The sequence below is a fragment of the Leptidea sinapis genome, chromosome Z (assembly GCF_905404315.1).
Source record: "Leptidea sinapis chromosome Z, ilLepSina1.1, whole genome shotgun sequence".
NCBI lineage: Eukaryota > Metazoa > Arthropoda > Insecta > Lepidoptera > Pieridae > Leptidea > Leptidea sinapis.
The window spans coordinates 21,830,621-21,853,185 of record NC_066312.1 but is presented as its reverse complement, the minus strand read 5'-3'; the positions used below and the strand labels follow the sequence as shown (position 1 = coordinate 21,853,185).

General features: G+C 34.9%; 2 protein-coding genes across 2 annotated transcripts; one reads left to right on the top strand and one right to left on the bottom strand.

Moving 5' to 3' along the window:
- The first annotated feature begins 6,274 nt into the window (after nt 1-6,274).
- LOC126978521 (uncharacterized) lies at nt 6,275-11,520 on the top strand. Its single transcript, XM_050827377.1, has 3 exons — nt 6,275-6,323; nt 8,131-8,359; nt 10,281-11,520. Exons 1-3 carry the CDS (start codon nt 6,306-6,308, stop codon nt 10,400-10,402), a joined length of 369 nt encoding a protein of 122 aa, XP_050683334.1. The 5' UTR covers nt 6,275-6,305; the 3' UTR covers nt 10,403-11,520.
- Nucleotides 11,521-15,677: 4,157 nt separating this feature from the next.
- LOC126978512 (uncharacterized) lies at nt 15,678-17,268 on the bottom strand. The gene is made up of 2 exons (XM_050827356.1): nt 17,114-17,268; nt 15,678-16,912 (listed from the first exon to the last, which is right to left on the bottom strand). Exons 1-2 carry the CDS (start codon nt 17,191-17,193, stop codon nt 15,877-15,879), a joined length of 1,116 nt encoding a protein of 371 aa, XP_050683313.1. The 5' UTR covers nt 17,194-17,268; the 3' UTR covers nt 15,678-15,876.
- Between the last annotated feature and the right edge of the window lie 5,297 nt (nt 17,269-22,565).

Sequence of the window (22,565 nt, the reverse complement as noted above, 5' to 3'; positions counted from 1 at the left end):
GGAGTCAATCATCAACCGCCAGCTCTTGGGATACCTAGAGGAGCACCAGCTGATCAGCGACTGCCAGTACGGTTTCTGTCAGGGTCGCTCAGCTGGTGATCTTCTTGCATACCTCACCCATAAATGGGCGCAAGCGGATGAGTCGAAGAGAGAGGCGTTGGCGGTGAGTTTTGACATAGGGAAGGCCTTCGATCGGGTGTGGCATAAAGCACTTATAGCGAAACTGCCATCCTATGAGCTTCCCGATCGTAGCATCAAGCTTGTTATCAACGGTGCATGCTCCGACTTAAAGAGCATAAACACTGGTGGCCCGCAAGGCTGTGTGCTATCCCTACACTGTTTCTTCTGCATATCAATGATATGGTGCAAATCAGCAGTATTCATTGCTGTGCAGACGACAGCACAGGGTATGCTTCCTACACCGGCCGTGCCAACATGTCTCGGGATAGCGTCGACGAGAACCGGAACAAACAAGATCAATTTTATAAGATTTGTCATATTATATTATTGATAATGTTACGACACTAATATTGCTAATACCTATTAAGTTTGTAGAGAAACGCATGTTTCCTCAGTGACCTTCTCAATTTCATTTCAAGTTGACTGAGTCGTCACGGTTCATGGCGTCATTAACCGATGGTAGTGCTGCTGATTTCAAAGACAAATCTTTAAGATATCAGAGCGTACTAAAACTTCTTGAATAAAACGATATACTTTACCAGTGGGAGGCTCCTTTGCACAGGATGCCAGCTAGATTATGGGTACGACAACGGCGCCTATTTCTGCCGTTAAGCAGTAATGTGTAAGCATTACTGTGTTACGGTCTGAAAGGCGCCGTAGCTAGTGAAATTACTGGGAAAATGAGACTCAACATCTTATGTCTCATGGTAACGAGCGCAGTTGTAGTGCCGCTAAGAATTTTTGGGGTTTCTCAAGAATCCTGAGCGACACTGCATTGTAATGGGCAGGGCGTTTCAATTACCATCAGCTGAACGTCATGCACAAAAAACAGTTATTTTAAGAAGTATTTATACAACTGTATACATTTGTATATAACAATAACTTAAAGGATTATTTACATGATAAGAAAGCTTGCCCTAAAGGTATTGAGCTTAAATTAATCTTAGTAAAAATATAGTGTCAATAATTATTACATGAATTATATTATATTTAAGCAAAATGTTAAAATTGTAAGTGGAGGTGTAGTGAGTAACATAATGTATAACTATATAATATTATGTCTAATTATTGATGAACATTCTTTTTTTGAGTTTTGACTTTTGGTTGAGTTCTCGTTTGTTTTTTGTATGCTCGCACTTCTTGTGGTCGAGGGAGGCCCATGCGTCATGCTCGCGTCAGGACAGGTCGCGTAACCTGATCGAAAATTCGTAAGACAGTCGTTAAATTTATGGATGAAATTTGGTTTTTCTGAGAGATAAACTTTTTAATGTGAAATAATTGTATTAATTCTGAAGTGTTTAATTTTTTATGTAGTAAAAATTGTCATTTTTGTGTACGACAGCGCAATAAAAATATTTTATTTAATTTTAACCATATAAATGCTATCACTTTTACACTGTTAACTCACTTCTGTCGCCACTCCCGAATTGCAACCCGTTATTTTTTTAATGGGACAGTATGGCCAACTTTGAAACCACCACCATCCTAGAATATTGTATCATTTAATAATCTTCATTCATTGTCTTGACTTTTGGATTAAACTGTTACTATTGTTAACATATTTTTACTGTAGCGTGTCGAAGTATCTGTATGATGACGACAGTGTAGTGGAAAATAAAATATTTATACTCCATACAAAAACTTGAAAATATCGTATGGATTGTTAAAGTAGCACTTAGCCTACTATAGTATCAACGTAACTATAAATAAGTGTAACTCTTTTCCGCATGTCCTACAAACTAACAATAGCTAGTTGCGTTATATGTAATCACTTCACCGATACTAACAGTGAGAGTGTTTCCGACATTCTCGTCTTAATGCAGGTTACACTTGCACGCATATCTTTTGTAGCAAGAATGTTCTAGATTTTTCAAGTTCGCGAACGCGTATATTATAACGATTGCATAGTTTTAATGAAAGTATGACCATTTAGGGTTTATTTGGTACTTTTATTATATTTAGATTATTTGGGATTTTCAAGGCTGCACCTATTTGTCTTTACTGAGAATCAACGCTCTAGTTATTGGTGCCGTATGCTGCGAATACCCTGGAGGCCTGTCGCACAAACATTTATATATAAAACAGCTTAAGTTATAAAATTCTCAGCGTCTCTGCATAGTCTGCTTACAGTGCATAATGTGTTAATTTGGCCATGTTGCACGCAGAGGAGCGGTCAACCTTGAGCGTTTAATAGTGGTAGGGTAAATAGAGGCTGAAATACCTAGAGGCCGTAGTCCTAAGCGGTGGTCGGATCAAATTTCCGAAAAGCTGATCGCCATAAGCACCGAATCCCACCAGGCTACGGAGGCACCAGGCATCTATGTCATATCGACTTGAAAACACAGGGCAAAGGTGAACGTGGAACAAAATTCCTTGATAGACGCTCTGTGGACGAAAATCACATGTGAACCGTGATGTTGATATTTAAGTTGGTTGTGTTGCTCTACAAATACTCCCCATGACAGATACATACAAGACACACAGTGTAGCAATGTATCTACCGGTCTTTGACTGCAGGGACTTTATATTTTGTCATAGCTAGTATTCACTCCTATTGAATCAAATTACTGTTGATAAATTTATTTCATTGTTGCTACATTTTATTTATGTAGAAGAACAGTTTATATATTATATTCCTCACTTAAAACGCCTTATTAATTACCATCACAATTAATCTTATTTTATAAGTCGTTAAAATTTTTATAATAACGCAAAAAAATGTTAAGCAGTTTGTTTTTGTTAAGTATTGTATACGAGAATGTTTCTTGAATTATTACTATTTCGTTTACTTAATTTTAGTTTTATTATTAGGTGTATTTTCTAGTCATCTAACTCCTTTTGGTCTTAGTAAAACCACGTGCAAGAATAAACTATTGTTTTCGTAACTAAGCTCTGCAGCATTTATTAAATGCAGTGCCTTGTTAACGAGGGTATATTGCAAATATCACTCGGAAGTCGGATGTACTTTCCAAGGTTACGGTTATTAGTGGGCCGCAATCGCAGAGGCGTTTCATTGACCTCAACGCAATACCTGCAAGTTTTTTCGTTACTGGTTCGGGCCTCAGAAGTTCTTGTCTAGGCGACAGTCCCCAGTCAGCATTCTATTGAGTATGCATAGGTTTATTCTGTTCAGTGATAGGGCTTCATTCGTATTTCTGCTGCTCGTTATCAGTGCTTTGGGATGGTTTCAGCCTGTTAATTTTCTCCAGCGTTTAATTGCTTTTGCCGACTGACTGGCAATGTCATTCATTATATTTCGAGCATGTCCGTGAGTCTCCATCTGAGAATCGCTCTGTTGTTGAAGCCTTTCTTGTTTCTCTGTTGAAGAAGTATTTCTTATATTTAGACGTTCACTGTAGTTATTAACGTTCACTGCTGGACAAAGGCCTCCCTCAAAGATCTACACGATGATTGATCCTCCGCTGCCCTTATCCAACGTATTCCGGCTATCTTGACCAGATCGTCAGTTCAACTTGTGGGGGGCCTTCTAATACTGCACTACACTACACCTATTATTTTTATTTGTTTGAAAATATTTTCCTTTACGTCTAATGTTTTGAGAAAGGATTTCTCGCCATTCCGTAGAACTTATGTGTCTTTTAGCACTACTTTAGCGGCAACTACTGCCAACTATAATTATTAATAGAAGTACTGGACCCAATCGCTCGTAGTAATTTTGGTCAACGGGAGCCGAGTTGTCCGTTGGACAGTAGGTATATATGATAATATCCATCAGTCCTCAATTTATTAAATTTGTAATATAAACATAAAACTGTTTAATTTTCTGCCTTGCAATTACTGTTAATAGCAAAATCTTTCTTCTCTTTTCTCTGCATAAATCAAAGCTACGACAAATCTCGTACTATTTCATTCACGTAACTAACAAATGGATCCGATGATTTCGCTTCACGTATATTACAAAATTATTATTTAATGTACTTATTATCATTCATCGCCACAAGAACTCATAAGACATTGTTACTTTTATTTTCAATATGAATGGTAATGGCATTTTGATTGTACCGACAATTTAATTGCACTCAGAATATTCACTTTCATTTTCATGGGAAAATACTTGCCATAAAGAACAATTGGCAAAGACAATGTGAGCGACAATCTTAGAAAATCTCAGTATGTTAGATTTACTTTTTCTAAAAGCTAAGTCGCTGACACAAATCAAAGTACCTTTGTGTTGATGCTTTTATATTTCTAACAGAACCTGTGACTAGACTAGGCTTGACTCTGAAAAACACGAAAAATATATTATTAGATAAACCTCGTCATGGAACAAGCTTGCAATATCTTTCTCAAGATGTCGAGACATAATGTTGAAATCATCTGTCATTAAACTTGGAATAAATGAGCGTATGGGCGACCCGACTGGGTGACCAATTTTGATATTAGTTGATTGGCTTCTTGGATTGAGCTTCACTTGGCTCTCTGAATGGCGATGAATTTTTGTGTCTTCCAGAGGATTTGTGATTGGTTTAGATTCTCAATCCCGCCCATATAATATAATTCTCCTGCTCATGTGTATGTTACCTAACGGCTGTACCGATTTTTCAAATTTAAGACATAAACTTATTAGGACTTTCCTGCGAACTGTTCTATTTCATCCCCATGTAGGTCAAAGATTAAAAACGTTAGAACTACCATTTTTTACATTGTATTTAGTGCCTTAATACATTTCATGATTTTATTTCAGAAAATGACGATTTCCTATGCAAATTTTCGTCCCTTATTTCATCCTGTTCATGTCCTTTTTTACAACAATAGTAGCTTATGTCTTTTCCCAAGGTATTGTCTATCGTTTGTACCAAATATAATCAAAACCGAATTCGGACTTAGGCGTGAAAGCGTGACTTTGTTTGGACTTCCATGCGAACTTTCATCCCCTATTTCATCCCCACACAAATCGAATTTTCAGAAACGCTAGAGCAAGCTTTCCTTTTCCAACCTCTTTTCTAATCTGTTGTATTAAATTCTGTGAGTGTAAGTATCTGCATTAAATTTAATCAAAATCGGTTCAGTGGTTTAGTCGTGAAAGCGTAACAGACAGATATAGTTCGCATTCATAATATTTATAATATATATATAAATTAATTTCAAAAGATAAATAACATTTAAGTTTTATTAAGATAAGATTACGTCATAAAAAATAAATAAATGCTTTTAAATTTCTAACAGAACCTATAGCTATACTAGGCTAGTCATGGAACTAGCTTGCAATATTTTCCTCAAAATATCGAGACATAACGCCTTACTCGTAGTATTCGCGTCCATTTCTGCCATGAAGCAGTAATGTGTAAACATTACTGTATCAGTCTGAAGGGCACGGTAGCTAGTGAAATTACTGGGCAAATGAGACTTTGCATCTTATGTCTCAAGGTGACGAGCGCAATTGTAGGGCCGCTCAGAATTTTTGGGTTATTCAAGAATCCTGAGCGGCACGGCATTGTAATGGGCATGGCGTATCAATTATCATCAACTGAACGTCCTGCTCGTCTCGTTCCTTATTTTCATAAAACAAAATCAAATCATCTGTCAGTAGACTTAGAATAAACGAGCGACCCGACTGCCTGTTAATGTGTATATTAGTAGATTTGTCAATATGTATCGTACACACTGACAAATCAACTAATATCAAGCTTCTTTCTTGCTGTATCTTCTTTAGTAGATGTTCTTTCTTTCTATTGCACGTCTTGTTAGTGTATTCGCTAGTATTACAATATACTCTATGGTAAGTAGTATTCTCATACGGATACGATTTCGGCACTTCCAAGCTTAAAGCTTGATTGTCCGTAGTCGGCGAGTTTGACTTCAGGCACTTTCCCGTCTTCCCCTTCTTATATTTAAAATATTCCCCCAAAAGCTTTTAGAAGTTAGAAGATCGCTTGACTCATTCAAAGATATGGAATGAAGCTGAAACTGGGAGAAATCATTTAAGATTGTACGTACCTCACGTTAAGGTCTCTTTTTCTTTGTTTCTAATGATTGTGATGGTCAACTTGAGAGCCAGTGTCGCGAAACGACTTGACGTTGCAATATAAATGGAAGTTAGTCTAAATTTCTTTATCATACTTTGTCCCACTTTAGTACTGTTTGGTCTTGTTCCGCTGTGCATAATGAACAACAAAATTTGGGTGAGTACCTAAAGTTACTATATTTCTTACGTGTAATTTCCTGTATATGAATATATTTCTTTAAAAATGTAACATAAATTGCCTTTAATTAATAACCGCAAACCTTTCTCACTTTTTATCCAATTTATATGACTGTCTTGTATTATTTCATATTCGTTTAGATGTCAACAGTTCTTCTATGAAATATGTTTTAACGTATATACGTAATTTATTAACAAAAGAGAATGTAGCTTTTTAATATGCAACTAAGACGTAACTATATCATTAAATTAATAATTCTAATAACAATTTGTGCGTGGTTAAATATACCAATAGTAAACGTCTGTATGTTGGTACTCCGGAACTATAACAAAAAACAATCTCAACGTTATGAAACAGAATAAGCAAAAGAATCACAACCAAGTGAGAGGCAAAACAAAGTTTTATTTTTTGTTGAAAGTGCTCGCTTACAACATTATTGGAGAAGTCAGACATACTAATAGTTTCTATTTTTTATGAGAATTATTCAAAAGTCGGGATGTCTTCAGTTTACACAATTTTTTATGACAAACAAATGGATTGGATTGGAAATGGAAACAGGTTTATACATCAATAAGTAGGTAGTTATATTACGCTATCATAAGGGTTGTGTCGACACGTAAGTAAATAAAATTAAATGTTAATTTATTACAATTAATGAAATACATATTGTTATGCCTCTTGGCTTTTATGAGTAGGTTTGTAATTTAAGCTTTTTGTTATTTTGATGTTATTTCATTGGTGCACTACTGAATGCTTAAAAAACCAAAACACTAAGCCTAAGTAGCGAATGTCTTTTCTCTTGCGAAGTACTTATTAAATTTTTAAAGATTTCATTACTAAAATTTTTCTCTAAGCTCTGACCGACGTTGAATAAATGATTTAGTTCAGAACGTGCTTTTAAATGGAGAGTTCATTAGGTCCAACATAAAATTCAGACATATTCTATACGATAGCAATATGGACATCATATTTGGAGGGTTTTGTATACAGTGTATGGAAATATATATTATTTATTTGCAAATATGTTTAGTGTATTACTTTATAAAAATTGTTTCATTATGTTTTTTTTGGAAACATGTAATTGTGATAGTTATTTCACAAAGTTTTCATGTTCACTTTGCAATTTTTTAACTAGCAGGCTGTTATGTGAAAATCGAGTTATTAAATTAATTATCTGCTTACTTTGCATAGTGAATACTAATTAAACGTTATATAAGATATTTTTTACAGTAAAATACTTACTATTTGTATCTATTTTGTTGTTTTTAACTTTAAATTAGAATCTGTTTCTGCTTACAATCTGCTTTGTGTTAGATATTGTCTGAACCCGCAGGCCGAAGCAGTGACTTACAAAAAAATCAGGTATAGAATAGGTATTGAATTCTGGTATGGATTTTAAGGTCGCAATATACTAAGAAAGATCGCATTCAGCGTCGCTCGCTGATACGCAATAAAATACATGAAAGTCCATGTGCCAAAACTTCCTAACGGGCGTTTTCAATAACCTATCTATCCTTAGTTTAACTTATTAGACGTAGACAAATCTATCCTTTTACGCTTACTTACATTTCAATAACCTATTGACAGATAGCATTGGACTATGACTATATTGGACATAACTATGGATAGATAAAATCTTGTCATTAAACGGTGACAGCAATGTATCCGTAAGTTAAACTAAGGGTAGATAAGTTATTGAAAACGGCCGTTAGTGATATTATACTCAGATAGTTACTCAGATACTATTACCTATTACAGATAGCTAATCTTAATATATTCTTTTTAGTTACTATTCGCGTGTGCGGCTGCAATTACGTCATTTGTCGAATGCGGCGGTCACGGGGGTGGACACAAGAAAGTCATAATCCATGTTCCACTGTACGTGAAGCATCATCACCACAAGCATACAATCGTGAAGCATGTTCACCACAAGAGTGGGGGCGGTGGTGATGACCACTACGAAGTGCTTGGCTATACCTACGGCGAGCCCAAGCCAGCCCCGCATTTTGGAGGAGGTTTGTTTATGATTTTCTTAGTCTCACTAGCTTCAAGAAAGATCATGTCATAAACGGCAGCGTACGAGAAAACTACGATCATTATTTATTCATCTTACATCACAGAACGGCACCCCAGCAATGATGCCAGCAATCACTTAAACATAATTTAGAATTTATGGCATACCTTCCAACCAAATAAAAATATTTTAAATTTACTGTACGTAGCCTATTGAACATCTAGAAAGGATAGGCGACTTAAACTCTAGCCACAGCTGTGTATAAACGCGAACTAAAGTTCTTCCAAATTTAAAACTTTTTGTCTTTTCTTACCGTTGTCACTACAGAATTACATGACAGGGAGAAGTAATTTTAAACTTTTCATCTCGTTTAATAATAATGCAGTAGCTAACTAATATGATAAACTGTAACATCGTCTAATTCACAGACATGGACCCAAATAGATGCCACGCATATGTCCTTCGCGTGTCAAAAAAGAACAAAAAGAGGAGCAATGCTCTTCCTTTGACGCTTTTATTTTATTTTTTATTATGATTTATGATACATTGCCGATTTTAGTAATAAGCAATACTGACTATTGATGTACTGAAAACGTCAACTAATGATGACGTGAGTGGCTAAACGTTAGGCTCGATGCACTGGCATTTTTAACGACGTCACAGTAGGTACAAAAAAAGGGCACGCTTGGTTTTCACACCGACGGAGGGATTTGCGTTATCTATTTGTCTATGATCTAATGAACTAATGTTTATCGTGGCGAATAAACAAATTACATAGCATTAAAATTATAGGAGACAGAAAGCTATAGTATGAACCAAGTAAGCAATTGTTATAAAGTATAATGACATAAAACAGTAGACTCCATGTTATTTTAACTATCAACTTTAGTTAAATAAAAAATAAAACTTAACCATGTACCTAATTTTTAAAATTGTTTGAAACAAATCATAGTGTTATATATAAATCCACAGTTTGGATGATATCTCTTACAAGTATAAAGATAAATAATTCCTGGTCTAAATCTAACCCTAAGACCATCGAAATTACTTAAGTACCACACTGGTCTAATGGAAATCGTATCTGCCTATCAACACATTACATAATACTTTTCCATGCCATATTCGTATGTGTGACATTTAAAAACACTTTATTTAATGTAAAACAATGCCTGAGACTATATTTACAATACTATGATTACATTATTTTTATGACAATATGAGCAGGACGATTAGCTCAGGATTCTTGAAAAACCCAAAAATTCTTAGCGGCACTGTAATGGTGCTCGTCATCTTAAGACATAAGATGATAAGTCTCATTTGGCCAGTAATTTCATTAGCAACGGCGCCCTTCAAACCAAAACACAATAATGCTTACAAATTACTGCTTCTCGGCAGAAATAGGCGCCGTTGTGGTACTCATAATCAAGCCGGCATCCTGTGCAAAGGAGGTCCAACTGGTAAATGAAAATTATCATTACGGGGAAGTGTACCAAGAACACTGGCAGCATTTCCGCGTTGGATATTTAGGCTGATCCTGTGACCGAAATAGCTGCAAGCACTTAGGTTACCAGTAGCCCTATTGCGGCTCGTAGATAGAACATTGTACAATTTTTTAATTTAATGCAGTTTTAACTGATGTACTCCAGGTTACTCAAATATCTACTTATATAATATGACCAGGCTTTGATCAATATCTATTAATCCTCCAGTGGCTAATAATGATAAGATTACACATAAATTATTTATAGAATGGAAAGTTCTTTTAAGATATTTTAAGAGAGTTTTTTTTCAACTTAGTTTTTAATACCAAAATTTAATTCAACATAAAGATAATGTTGCTAACTTTAAATAGATAAACTATTATACTTAATTGTTTTATGCAGATTATTTTGTTTTGTAATTAAACACTATTTACTCATCAGGTCACGGATGGAGTGCAGCTGAAGAGAGCCAGGATCACGACAGCCCAGTGAGCTTCGACGGTGGTAATCATGGGAGCTACTCCATTGACTCAGGAGATGACTATAGCCAACATGGGTACTGACTGAGTAACATTATCTGACCTCAGCCACCACTGATATATTGTAAATGCTCCATTCACTTGGCAATTAAGAAGGAAATGATTTATTCGGAGAAAGATTAAGAAGAATCATTAAAACGGTTGTGTTGTAAACGCACCAAGAGTTCCTTAGCCAATCAATATTATAAAATCTGTCTATCTCTTCCTTAGCCAATCAATATTATTAACAAAAGGAAATATTGAAGTTTTTAAGCACAAATCTTTGTTCAAACAATTGTTATATTGATTCATAATAACAGTAACCACAAGGTTTTTTGTAATTCTTCGAGTGCGGTAGTTTAGTGAAACCGAATACCGATTCGTTCAATCGAGTCCTTCAAATTCAAAGAAACTTAATTCAAATAGGCTTAAGCGCATTTGAAACCTCATTATAAATATTTTATTTAAATTACGGAATCTACCATATGTTCGGAAAAAGAAGAGCTCATGGGAAGAACATAAAAGAAACTCAACGACCGCTCTTTCAAATCAATGAGTACGAGTACTCGTATTTTACAGTATTTGTTAAGCTTTACAAATTAGTTCGTAGTATCTAATACTTAAATCTTGTTCAATAATTAAACATTCCTTATTCCTAAAATTATACTTATCCATCTAGAAAAGAAATAATTCCTCTAAGTTCTGACTGCGCAGTGAATTCCTAGGGCGTAATTTAAGATCGTAACTTAATACAAGGTAGAAAGTACGCTATCTGATGACATATTTGTTAGATAAATTAATATATAAAATATAACTTTTTCTAATAACTTTCGATACAAATCATGATTTAGTGCGCTGTAAATCATATGATATCTTCATCAAGCTTATTTCAATCGTCTATGCCGCGCAGTATTATCAAGTGTAAATATATAGGTTCGTTTGATTTAATGATTCGAAAATTTTATTTGATAGAAATGCATTTAATAATTTCAATTGCTAGGTACAGTGAAAGTTAATTATAATTTTGCAAATGGAAGAAGTATTATTAATTATAAACATAAAGTATTTTATATATATTGTTGTTTATAAACGCTATATTATGTAGAAATTAAGTAAATTGTTGTATAGTTTTAAGTGTTTTTAGTAAATTGTTGTTTTGTTAATCTGGATTTTTATTAAAGGGCCAAATTATTAAATGAACATTTATGTAAGTATTTAAGGCCGTTGGTGTGGAACGCACTTTGGGTTGACATTCTGACTCCTTCCCATGTCCGAACTACTTCAGATGGTATTAATGTTGCTTCGCAGCCAATGACAGCAAACATTTCAAATGTCCGATGTCCATCTCAGTTTTATCTGGTCAATCAGTATATAGTTTTGTCTGAGGACTACTGGAAACCAAAGTGCTGGCAGCTATTTCAGCCAACGGATTAGCCTAGCTATCCAACACGTAATTGCTGTCGGTATCCTTGGTCACTTCCTCGCAGTGATACTCTTAACATCATAGTAAGTATTGTACTTAGTTGTAAGCTTAGTTAAAGATTGGTCTCCGCTGCGCTCCCACTAGATGCTGCACTACTAAGGAACAATAGCATTTTTAATACAACAACTATTAGATGCTTGTGTGCGTGGTATCTTGAACTCAATGGCATCTTATAAATTTTGTAACATACGCTTCATGTATTTTAACATTGAAATAAATTAAATACAATATACTTACTGATGATATGTGATCCCAGTATCTTTCTTATTTCTTGTAGTATTATTATTACAAAGTTTTAATTATTAGCAAAGTTTAACAGAAAATGTAATACGTCAAGACTGGCTTGAGTAAGCCCACTTGGGCGTAGTATTAGTTGCCGCACTTTGCGACCACGCCTGCTTAATCGAAGGTTGTAAGCATTGTTTTGAATAAATGATAATCAGTATTTATGTAGGCAACAACTTCGATAAAAGGTATGGACAAACGCAATGACAACTATACAAAAATGACATCTGTCATTTTGCTTCGCACATACACATTCTGGCTGCATCATTCTACTTCTATCGTGTGGTCTTAAACACACCGTTTTTTAAACATTATTTTAACCAACCTCATTTAAAACACTATAACAGCTGAAACACGGTTCTGAAAGAAATTTTCTCGATATAAAATATACGAAAGTAAACCTTTGTGCGACGCCAATTTGAAGATTTTGATGACAAAATTATTTTTAAGTTCAATATGACCTGTACTGAATTTTACTGAAGCATTATAGGAACACAATTTTTTTAAATTGTATTATAACAAAAGAAAAAATAATCAGGTCATTACATCAACGCTTTTACAGTATTGGGGTGAAAGGGTAATCCCTTACTAAGCGTTAAGTCTTTTCACTTCAATATATTATTTTGAACGTATGCTTTTAAGATGGAATATTTCTTTTCGGTACCTTTACAATTTATAAAACACCAACACAAGTGCACCTCTATTTGCGAGAAAACTAGGTGTGGATTTTTTTTTGAGAAAAGTGAGGATGACCTTATGGTAAGTGATACGCCCTACCCATTATAATGACTCCATTCTTTAGGCCGCACACACACGCCGTTCAGGGTTCTCGATTGAACGTAAATTCCGATATAAGATGTTTTGTCTCATTAGGCCAGTTATTTCACTAGCTGCAGCACCATTCAAATCGTAGGAATACTGGCCCAAACAACACTATACAGTTTAGCTGGCTTTGAAACACCCATGGCCTAACAAACGCAGGCATGAATCAAAATTAAATTTGAATTTGAATTGAAATTGAATTTTTATATGTCTTCAGTCCATTTAATTCAACCCACTCTGGGCTTATCCAACTGGGCAACTCCAATATGGGCTTGGTAGAGTATTTTCCATTCACCTAAAATGATGGAATTCGGCCACCAACAAGGATATAGTTATAGCATATGTGAAAATAGAGTCCCAAAATGAGTATTTATGTTTGAAATAAAAATAAACAAATTCAAAAATCAAATATTATTCAAATTCAAATATTTTTGTTCAAATTATGACTAGACATCAGAACGGGCTCAAGAAACTCAGCGGGTTTTTCTTTTTTTAATATGATTTCGTTACAATCAAATCTAGAATTTAAATAGCCTGAGAGCGGTCGCTCCATTCCCAATCTGTGGTATCATTAACGAAGTCATTTAAGTTAGGCCTCAGGCCTCGAAAAAATTACAGGCGGAAGAATATCATGATCTTTAATATTCCACGCTATTGCCGTACGGTTAGCGCTTTATTACAATGGGAGTATGTAGCCAGAAGCGCCTAAATAAAACTGTAGGCTAAATGTAAATTGTAATATTTAATTGTTTTATCTATAGGGAAGTTCGTTTTATCAAATTCAAATTCAATCAATTGATCTTATTTAACTACCAGAAAACTCAAGTTTGCGGATTAATCCTAACAAATTATCACTATCGGAAGCAATGCTGCAATACTGCAAGCCAGCCACTAGAATGAGGGCTCTACAAGGCACAGGCTCAGTTACTTAGAGTAGAGTAGAACTGTTAACTCTAGGCTGGTACAGTACTAGTTCCAACCACTTAACAATATGCACCGCAGATCTGCTAGAATTTACAAGGTTTCAGTCACTAACCTGTATAACTACTACTGGACAGGCTGTTGCATATGTTTGACAGCAAAAAAATTTGTGCCTATTTGAAGCGCCACTAGCGAGCGTCCAGAGAACTAATTTTGTCGCATAATACAAATGGCTGCGAAGGAACGTACAATACTCTGAAGTATTTTTGAATTTGAATTCATTCATCATCAAGAATCAACGTAATAAAGTACACATTTTTTTTTTGTAAATAGTTTCCTACCATCTATCGATGTTTGCTGAGGTTGTCATGACTAGTTTTACTACCGCAGACTCTCGTTACATGGCCAACAGTGCCAAAATGGCGAATGTCAAACAGGCACAAAAGCATTTTGACAGCCGCCAGTCCAGTGGTTTAAAGTAGAGGTCAGTGATTTCAGTACTCTGTGAATCTCGTCTTGACGTTTGGTAGAAACGTAGCTTTATTGTTTGTTTTCTACCAAATTCACGGGGAGTGTTTCCAAGAGCTGTTCAAACCTAAATAACCCTGCCCAAGGGCAGGGCAATTGTTGTGCGACCATGTAATTCAATAATTACATGGTCGCACAACACTCCACAAACATTAATATCGTCACCAACAATCTGGATGTGTGGCATTCCTCCACAGTGCATTTCGAAGGAACTTTTGTGTATGTTATAAAGGGCTGGCAACGCTCTAGTGATTCCTCTAGTTATCTAGGAGAGGATGTTGGTCGTGACAACTAATGCCTATTTAATACGTCTTTTAAAAACATCTACACGAACAGCCAAGTCAACCGAATGAAGCTTCGTCCTGACACTCTGCGTTTATTTTTATAGCTTCTATGGTCAACTTGTTGTATCTGTTACAAAAATTATTGTAAAAACATGGCCACTGAGTTTCTTGTATTTTCTTGTTACGAGCTCTACTTATCCCAACAAAAATTAATAGGTTCAGTAAATTAAATAGCAAATATAATGATGAATTCAAATTTTCAAACGTGCCTTAGTTGAACTTGTTTCGTCTTTCCTCACCTACTCATTAGTTGTTACTTTAAAATAATATTGACTGTTCATTGTCAGTACATTTATGAATATGAAACGTTGTAATAATAAACAAGATGCAAACGTAAATTTTCTTCTTTTTGTGACTAAATTGCGCAATTTAATATTTCTTTGTTATTTAATGGTTACGTTTCAAGTTAACACTTGCGCAATGTCGGAACTTTGGTATTGGAGCGTGGTGAATTTGATTTTAGACTTTTTGGAGACCTACATAATAAATACGATACTTTGTGTGTGACTGAATACAATTCTATTATATTCGGAGTCTCTACCTATTGAAAAATCAATATTTAACTTTCCTTTTACATATTGTTCGAACAATCGTATTTTAAATATAGAATTGTGTTGACTCTAGCCAATTATATCAATTATCGATGGCGGATGGGCTGATTTGTAGCTACACTTACAGAAAAGAGCTCTTTGCTCAATCTTTATACAATTAGCGTTATACTAAGCACTGTTGATTTTTAATAGTGTTTCATTACATTTTTAATAAATTTAATTGTTGTATTTTGTATATATTTACAATCCATTAATGGATTATAAGTAAATTAATTATATTATTTAAGTATATCTTAATACAATTACTCCCAGTTGTACGCCTGTAAATCTGATGACGATACACTACATGATATTCAAAAATGTGTGACGGAAATAACAAACTCAAATAATATTTTATCAGTTTAATTTATCACTAATAACACCAAACAAAAACAACTTATCCTATACAATGGTTAAATATTTAATCTATCTAATCTTTGTCATTTATTTTTATTGTCATTTCGTCCCTTTGTCTATATTATTAGAACTCATACTTAGTATAAATGCTTAGAACTAAACTAAAGATGATTTAACTCCAAATTTTACCTAATATTCTACTGTTTCAAGACCCCCAGTCTTCACAGACTCCTGGAACCCTGCGACTCTTGAAAAAGAAACTGGTGTTTCATCATTTAAGCCACCAGATGTTGCCAACAGAGCCCTACTCCCCATATCGCTTCCGATGATAACATTTGCCACGTCATCGAAACCATTCGTACCCTCTATATGTCCTGAGAATTCTTCAGGTGCACTTGGTTCCTTAACATCATTGTTTGTAAATGTTTCTAAATTTGAAAATGCTGTTGGTACAATTGATGCAGCAAAAGGGTCATGATTATTAGAATTCTGGCTACCTTGGTGGGGGAGGTCTGTGAAATCATGCTGAGGTGCTGCAGCTGCATTTCTTATAAAACCATATGTACCAGAAAATGTTTGAGGCAATGTATTAACAGCTGTAAAAACATCATCTTCATCATCGTTCCCCTCTTCTGTTACTTGGTAGCCGTGACCTGTGTTCGGACCAGCACCTGGTATGGCACCTGGCAGTGAATCAAATACTTTCACTTGCTTGATTGTGTGGACAACGCCCCGAACTTGCGGAATGTTCTGACCGGATGTAAGAGAAGGAACATCATGGTTGTATGTTGGAGTGTACTCAAAATTCGTGGATGGCGGTTCGTAATTTACAGCTGGTGGTTCGTAATTTACAGCTGGTGGTTGGTAATTTACAGCTGGTGGTTGGTAATTTACAGTTGGTGATTCGTACTGAATAGTTGGTGGATCATAATTTACCACTGGAGGTTGGTAGTTGATGGAGGGATAGTCATGCTTTACGCCGTGACCGTGATGTCCCTGGTGACCGTGATGACCATGTCCACTAGAATGCCCTTTAGATACTGAATGCGTCGAAGTTTTTTTGTGATGATGGTGGTAATGATGACCGTGTGGGATATGTGGCTTATGATGGTGGTGGTGATGATGATGCTCCTTCTTTGGTTTGTGGTGATGATGATGAATCGTTATTACTTTTTTATGGTGATCATGGTGTATGAACTCCGGAAGATGTATTTTCAAATTGACACTGTAAAAAAAAATATAATAATAATTTATATTGCAATTTTATGACGGATACATACAGATAACACAAAAAACTTTCATATTATTGATGTATTCGTTCGCAAATTAATAAAAGCAATATAATTGGAAATTCATTCGCTATGCGTCAATTTTTCAACGATTCACATCATATTAATATAAATAACATATGAAGTTTGGGTCTTACTGGTGTTTTCCTCCGTGGCCTCCTGCCTCTCCCTCCACAAAGAATATCACTAACACCGACAAATATCTCAACACATCCATTTCAACTGTTCTTTCTTCAATCACAGAATATTCACATTGTCTTTAAGTAAAATAGTCTATCAGTTTTTATATACTTTGTAAGGTTATTGTAACAGCGCCAACGGGACCCGACTACGGTTTGATAGCAAAACACTCTGAAATGACCATTTATCTCATTTCACTTAAATAAACCAGTAATGTCTACAAAACGACCACATCAGCCTTTACCAATCAACCATGCCAACTGCCGCTATTATATTGCGCAAGATTCGCCCTTATTTTCATCGGTATTGATATCATATTGCATTGCATGAAAAGATAGTACAGACGAAGTCTTTTTTCACCCGTAATAGTATTTCGTTGGCGTTCCAAAACAACGCATTCGAAGGCTTGGTCGATGCTGTAACTATATTGCATGTTATTATTGCTTGAAATGCGTACTGACCATTTCCGTTAACAGCGCAACGCTTAGGTTATGAGATAATTAACTGGTAGATTCACAATGTAGATAAGTGATGATCATGCGATTCCTATTTTCAATTCGACCATATAATAATATACGAAGCTATGAGAAGTTGTAAGTACATATCCGGAGCTCAGAAGCATAAGAGCGGATGCATAAATCCACCTAAATGTTGTTTTGTAGTTTACGAAGATAAGCGATTCTAGCTCTTTCTAAAGCTCTTCAATACGCAAATGTATTTTCCTCCTCTCGAAAAAAAAAATCTGTCTAAAGCAGTAACACTTGTATTTCTAATTTCCATACTTATATTTGCAAGCGCATAATGTTGGTTGTGAATACTTTTTATGAATCTAATGATAAGCCGAAATACGCGTTGTTTTTTAAAATGTGGCATGGTGCTTCTTATCCAATGACGTTCTATACATAAACGGTGACAGCACGGTATCCGTAACTAGAGATACGTTATTGAAAACGGCCGATAGACAATGCACGTTATACAAAATTAAATCCGTAATATGGCCCATGCCACAAATGACACCGTAGTAAGCTTGGACTGCTGTCTATACATTTCTGCGTTTACTCCAGTTTTTTAAAATATTATTGGTCAATAGGCAGTAATGTAAACACTTTTTCAGTTTAAGCTGCGTATTTTGAATTTAGAACCCGATTTGGACAGCGACATCAGTGAAGTAGCAGTTAGGTATTTTTTTAAACCCCAGACGAAAAAGAGGGTTGCTATAAGTTTTACGTTTGTCAGTTTGTCCCTATTTTCTGATCATAACTTAGACAAACACTCAAATATAAAAAATTTATCTGCACAAAATAATTCGGGAAACCGGTTTTTAAAATGTTTAGTTCCCTCAAATAAGTTTAATTTGTTAAATTTTGTCTTTGAGACATAGAAATCTTTTCCAGGGTATCTGTTTGGCGTTTGTAGTGTAAGCGGACACCAACATATCTTGGTATGGCAACATTTGTCAAATTATAAATATGGCTCATTGGACTTTTGTATATGCGTCAACTTGACTAAATTGACAAAATATATTGACTTTCGAAAGAGATTTCAATACTATTAAAGTTAAAAAAGTTTTATCATACTTTATGGGTATGAATTTAAAAACGCTTAAATCTTTTAGTGGTGATATAAAAATCAAACTCGAGGAAATGATTCGAGCAAATGCAACTTATATAATTTGTAACATTCTTCACATCTCTCTTTTACTACCAACTGGCGCCAATTCTCTTTCACTATCTCGTGAACGGAAAACCTGAAAAAGATAAATAAGTTATTACTAGGTTACGATACGTCTGTGATACCATTTAAATAGCACTAGTTTCTAAATGTTCACGTTCTTGTAAGCCGTTCATATTCACTGCTAATGACTTTCTGTGCACAAAATACAATATTCTTCTAAGGCTAAGGGCCCATAAAAAAGACTCTATTGCCAATGACTTTCCCTACAAAAAATACAATAATATTACTAATCACTGTTCACTGGGCCTTTAAAAAAAGAGCGACTCTATAGTTTTCATTTCTGACTGTGTGCTTGTCGCATCCTTTCATATGTCATCTCCTGACAAGCGGAGAGAAAGGGATGTGAATACTTGTCAATAATTGTATTCTTTTAAACTGGTATTTTTTTAACTTGTCATATTTAATGAAAAAATATTTATTTTACTAAATTATTTACGCTTTTTGCCAACCCATCTTATAAGATGGGTTGGCAAACGTATACGAATAAAACAATCTTACCGGTGATAAGTTACACCATCTTTTTTTTTAAAGCATACTTAGACTTGGTGATTGACACACAGTTGACACATGACTAAAGAGAAAAGTGTGCTTAGATTGTCTTTGAGCACACTTTTGCGTTCCGCTATCAGACTGCGAATGAAATGCCCATATGTATTGAACTTGCGCCCGTTCTCCTCAAGCCTGAGGCAGTCTATTTTGAATGGGTTTTTGACGTTCCATAAGTGATTTTGAATAAAAATATTTGAATTTATATTTAATGTAGGATATTAATTAAGAATTAATCATATAAAAAAGTAAAATTAATTAAAGAAAATTTGGAAAATTCCTTCGTGAGCTATATTTTTATAGTATGTAAAATTAAATTGTATTAAATTCATTAAAATGTGAGATTCTTTATGCTTTTATGTGTTAAATTATGCAGTTATACATAGGCAAGCATCAATTAAGCGTGAAATTGTGATTTTCTTTTTTAAACACAACCTTTCTTTTTTACAGTATTAGGTGCCAATATTGCGTCCAAAGGTATCAAAAAATATGCGTGTAATCGTGTGCACTATTCATAAGTCGAGATACTAGAGATGCCTTGTCGTGTTCGTGCAGCCTACGAACACTGCGTCTTCCGGTACGTAGTCGCCATACGAGGACTTTACTGCCCCAACGGCCATCTGTCCATCGAGATATAAGGAGCGCCAAAGATTTGATGCGGAATATGTAGACGAAGTAGAACGAAGAAGATTCTGAATCACCTAATTATGCCAAAATAATTTTGTTCATACAAGTCGTTGTTTCAGACCAAATTCGTCCGCAAATGCTCACCTTCAGGACACAACAGTCGTGATACGAAGTGATGTGGAGAAGCTTTAAGACTGAGATCTATTCAGCTTACTTAGACTTTGCTCAGACTTTACTTACAAGAAACTTAACCAAGTGTGAGCTTAACATATACTTTGATTTCGTTTATAATACTCGTATATTCATTTGACAACTGAAATTATTCTGAGCTGAAGCTAAGACAGCCTAATGTAAAAGTCAAGTTCGCGTTTTATCACAATCAGCTAAGTTTTTCGTAAGTTAAGTCTGAGCAGTCTAAGTCCACTTTACAGATCTCAATGTAAGAGTTTTTCAAAGTCATGTTTATCATGCTGAGATAGCAACATAAACAAATTGATAGCATGACTAATACACACTCAGTCAAGATTATTTAAACAGCCTATTTCTGCCGTGAAGCAGTAACGTGTAAGCATTACTGTGTTTACTTAACATCTTATGTCACAAGGTGACGAGCGCATTATAGTACCGCTCAGAATTTTTGGGGTTTTTCAAGAATCCTGAGCGGCACTGCATTGTAATGGACAGGGCGTATCAATTAACATCAGCTGAACGACCTGCTCGTATCTTTCCTAATTTTCATTTAAAAAAAAGATGAGCCCGGTGATAGAGTCCTTAATTATAGTAGAGAGTAGGGATAGAGGTACTTAGTGATGTGGTTCCCGTTCGGGTACGGTACCCATAAAATGCTATTTTATTTCAAGAACAAAATATAAAATTGTAACATAATTAGGCAAGACCTATTACTATTCATAGTTAGGTACCTATTCTTGTCATTAAAAGAAAATTAACGAAAAGTATGTACACTTTACTTGATGAATTTTTTTAATTGATAAAATCCGTTAGAAAGAGCTCTGTGTCTATAATTTACAACTGCATTAAATGAACTTAAGGTGGGCGTTCTCACGTATTATGGGCCATAAAGCTATTATTAGTGGCTTCGATTAAAATAAGGGTGTAATAAAAATCCAAGTATCGACATGATAAAAAGAGTAAAATAAATTATTCCCGCACGATGTGATACAGCGTATCGAGTGTCTCGTGTATACAGGATGTAAGTAAATAATTATTTGAATAGCCTTTTTTAAAACTTCAATGGCCTTTTACGGGGATAGTTTTTAACCGACTTCCAAAAGGAGGAGGTTCTCAATTCGAACGGTATTTTTTTTATGTATGTACACCGATTGCTCTAAGATTTATAATCCGATTAACGTTATACTTCTTTAGTTGCACATACAAATAATATTAGTGGTAAAGGTTTGCATAAGAGGTGTATTAAATTAAATTTTTAGTAATTTGATACTTTTCAGTTTTTGAAGTCGGTTTTTTAACGTAATTCTCGTTTATTGAAGTGAAACTTTTATTACATCGTCTCACTTCTACACTCACTCGTCGGTAACTTTTTCGTCTGTGTGTTGCATGTCGCGTGACGGTCCGGCGGCTCCTATAGTTCGCAGCAGCTGGCCGTGTAGTGTATAGACTATTACTCATTTGTGCCAGTGCTCTACGCTATTTTCTTTGTTTTTGTCAGCGTTTAATGTAAATATTACTCCAAAAATTATTAGTTAAAATTCTATAATGTGAAAAAAAAGTTGCACTTTTACCGTGATTTCATAAAACCACACAATCCTTTTTTTCTACATAATATTAAAGTCAAAACAACGTTAGCCGCGTTGGGTATTTTTTGGTGGGGGAAAATCTTATGGGTTGGCGTCATGACATGTATAAAATAAAATATATACAAATATATATATTCTTATTATATAAGGCTACTGGAAACCCAAGTGCTGGCAGCTATTTCGGTCAACGGATCAGCCTTGCTACCCAACGGGGTAATGCTGCCAGTATTCTTGGTACGCTTCCACGTAATGATAGTTTTAATTTTATGTAGTCGTAGTATTGTAAATATAGTTATAAGATTTGTTTTGATTAAATAATGACCTTATTATATATTATATATATATATATCAATTTTTGTATGTATGATGAGTTCGGGTCACCGAAATGCTTATTATGCCGAACATTAGTGCTGTGTATGTCTTATAAGTGAAATTGAATGCTACTAGTGAAGTGTTCATTTTCTATGGAAGAGAGGACAAACGAGCGTACGGCTAACCTGGTGTAAAGTGATAACCGCCGCCAAAATTCAACAGCAGAGCAAATGCAAGAGCGTTGCCAGCCCTTAAAAAAATGTGTGTATACAATGTGTATTTACTGTGTATTGTTGGAATAGTGTTTGGTTTGATTAATCTATTACGCAATTAGAGGCAATTATGATAGGTATTTCAGCATGACAAATGAAGATAAGAATAACAGTAGTGTATCGTACTTGGTGAAACTCTCATT

Coding starts and splice junctions, on each gene's coding strand:
- LOC126978521 (XM_050827377.1), top strand. Junction 8,360..10,280: donor AGCCCCGCATTTTGGAGGAG/GTTTGTTTATGA, acceptor TTTACTCATCAG/GTCACGGATGGAGTGCAGCT.
- LOC126978512 (XM_050827356.1), bottom strand. CDS start 17,193: ATGGATGTGTTGAGATATTTGTCGGTGTTAGTGATATTCTTTGTGGAG. Junction 16,913..17,113: donor GGCCACGGAGGAAAACACCA/GTAAGACCCAAA, acceptor TTTTTTTTACAG/TGTCAATTTGAAAATACATC.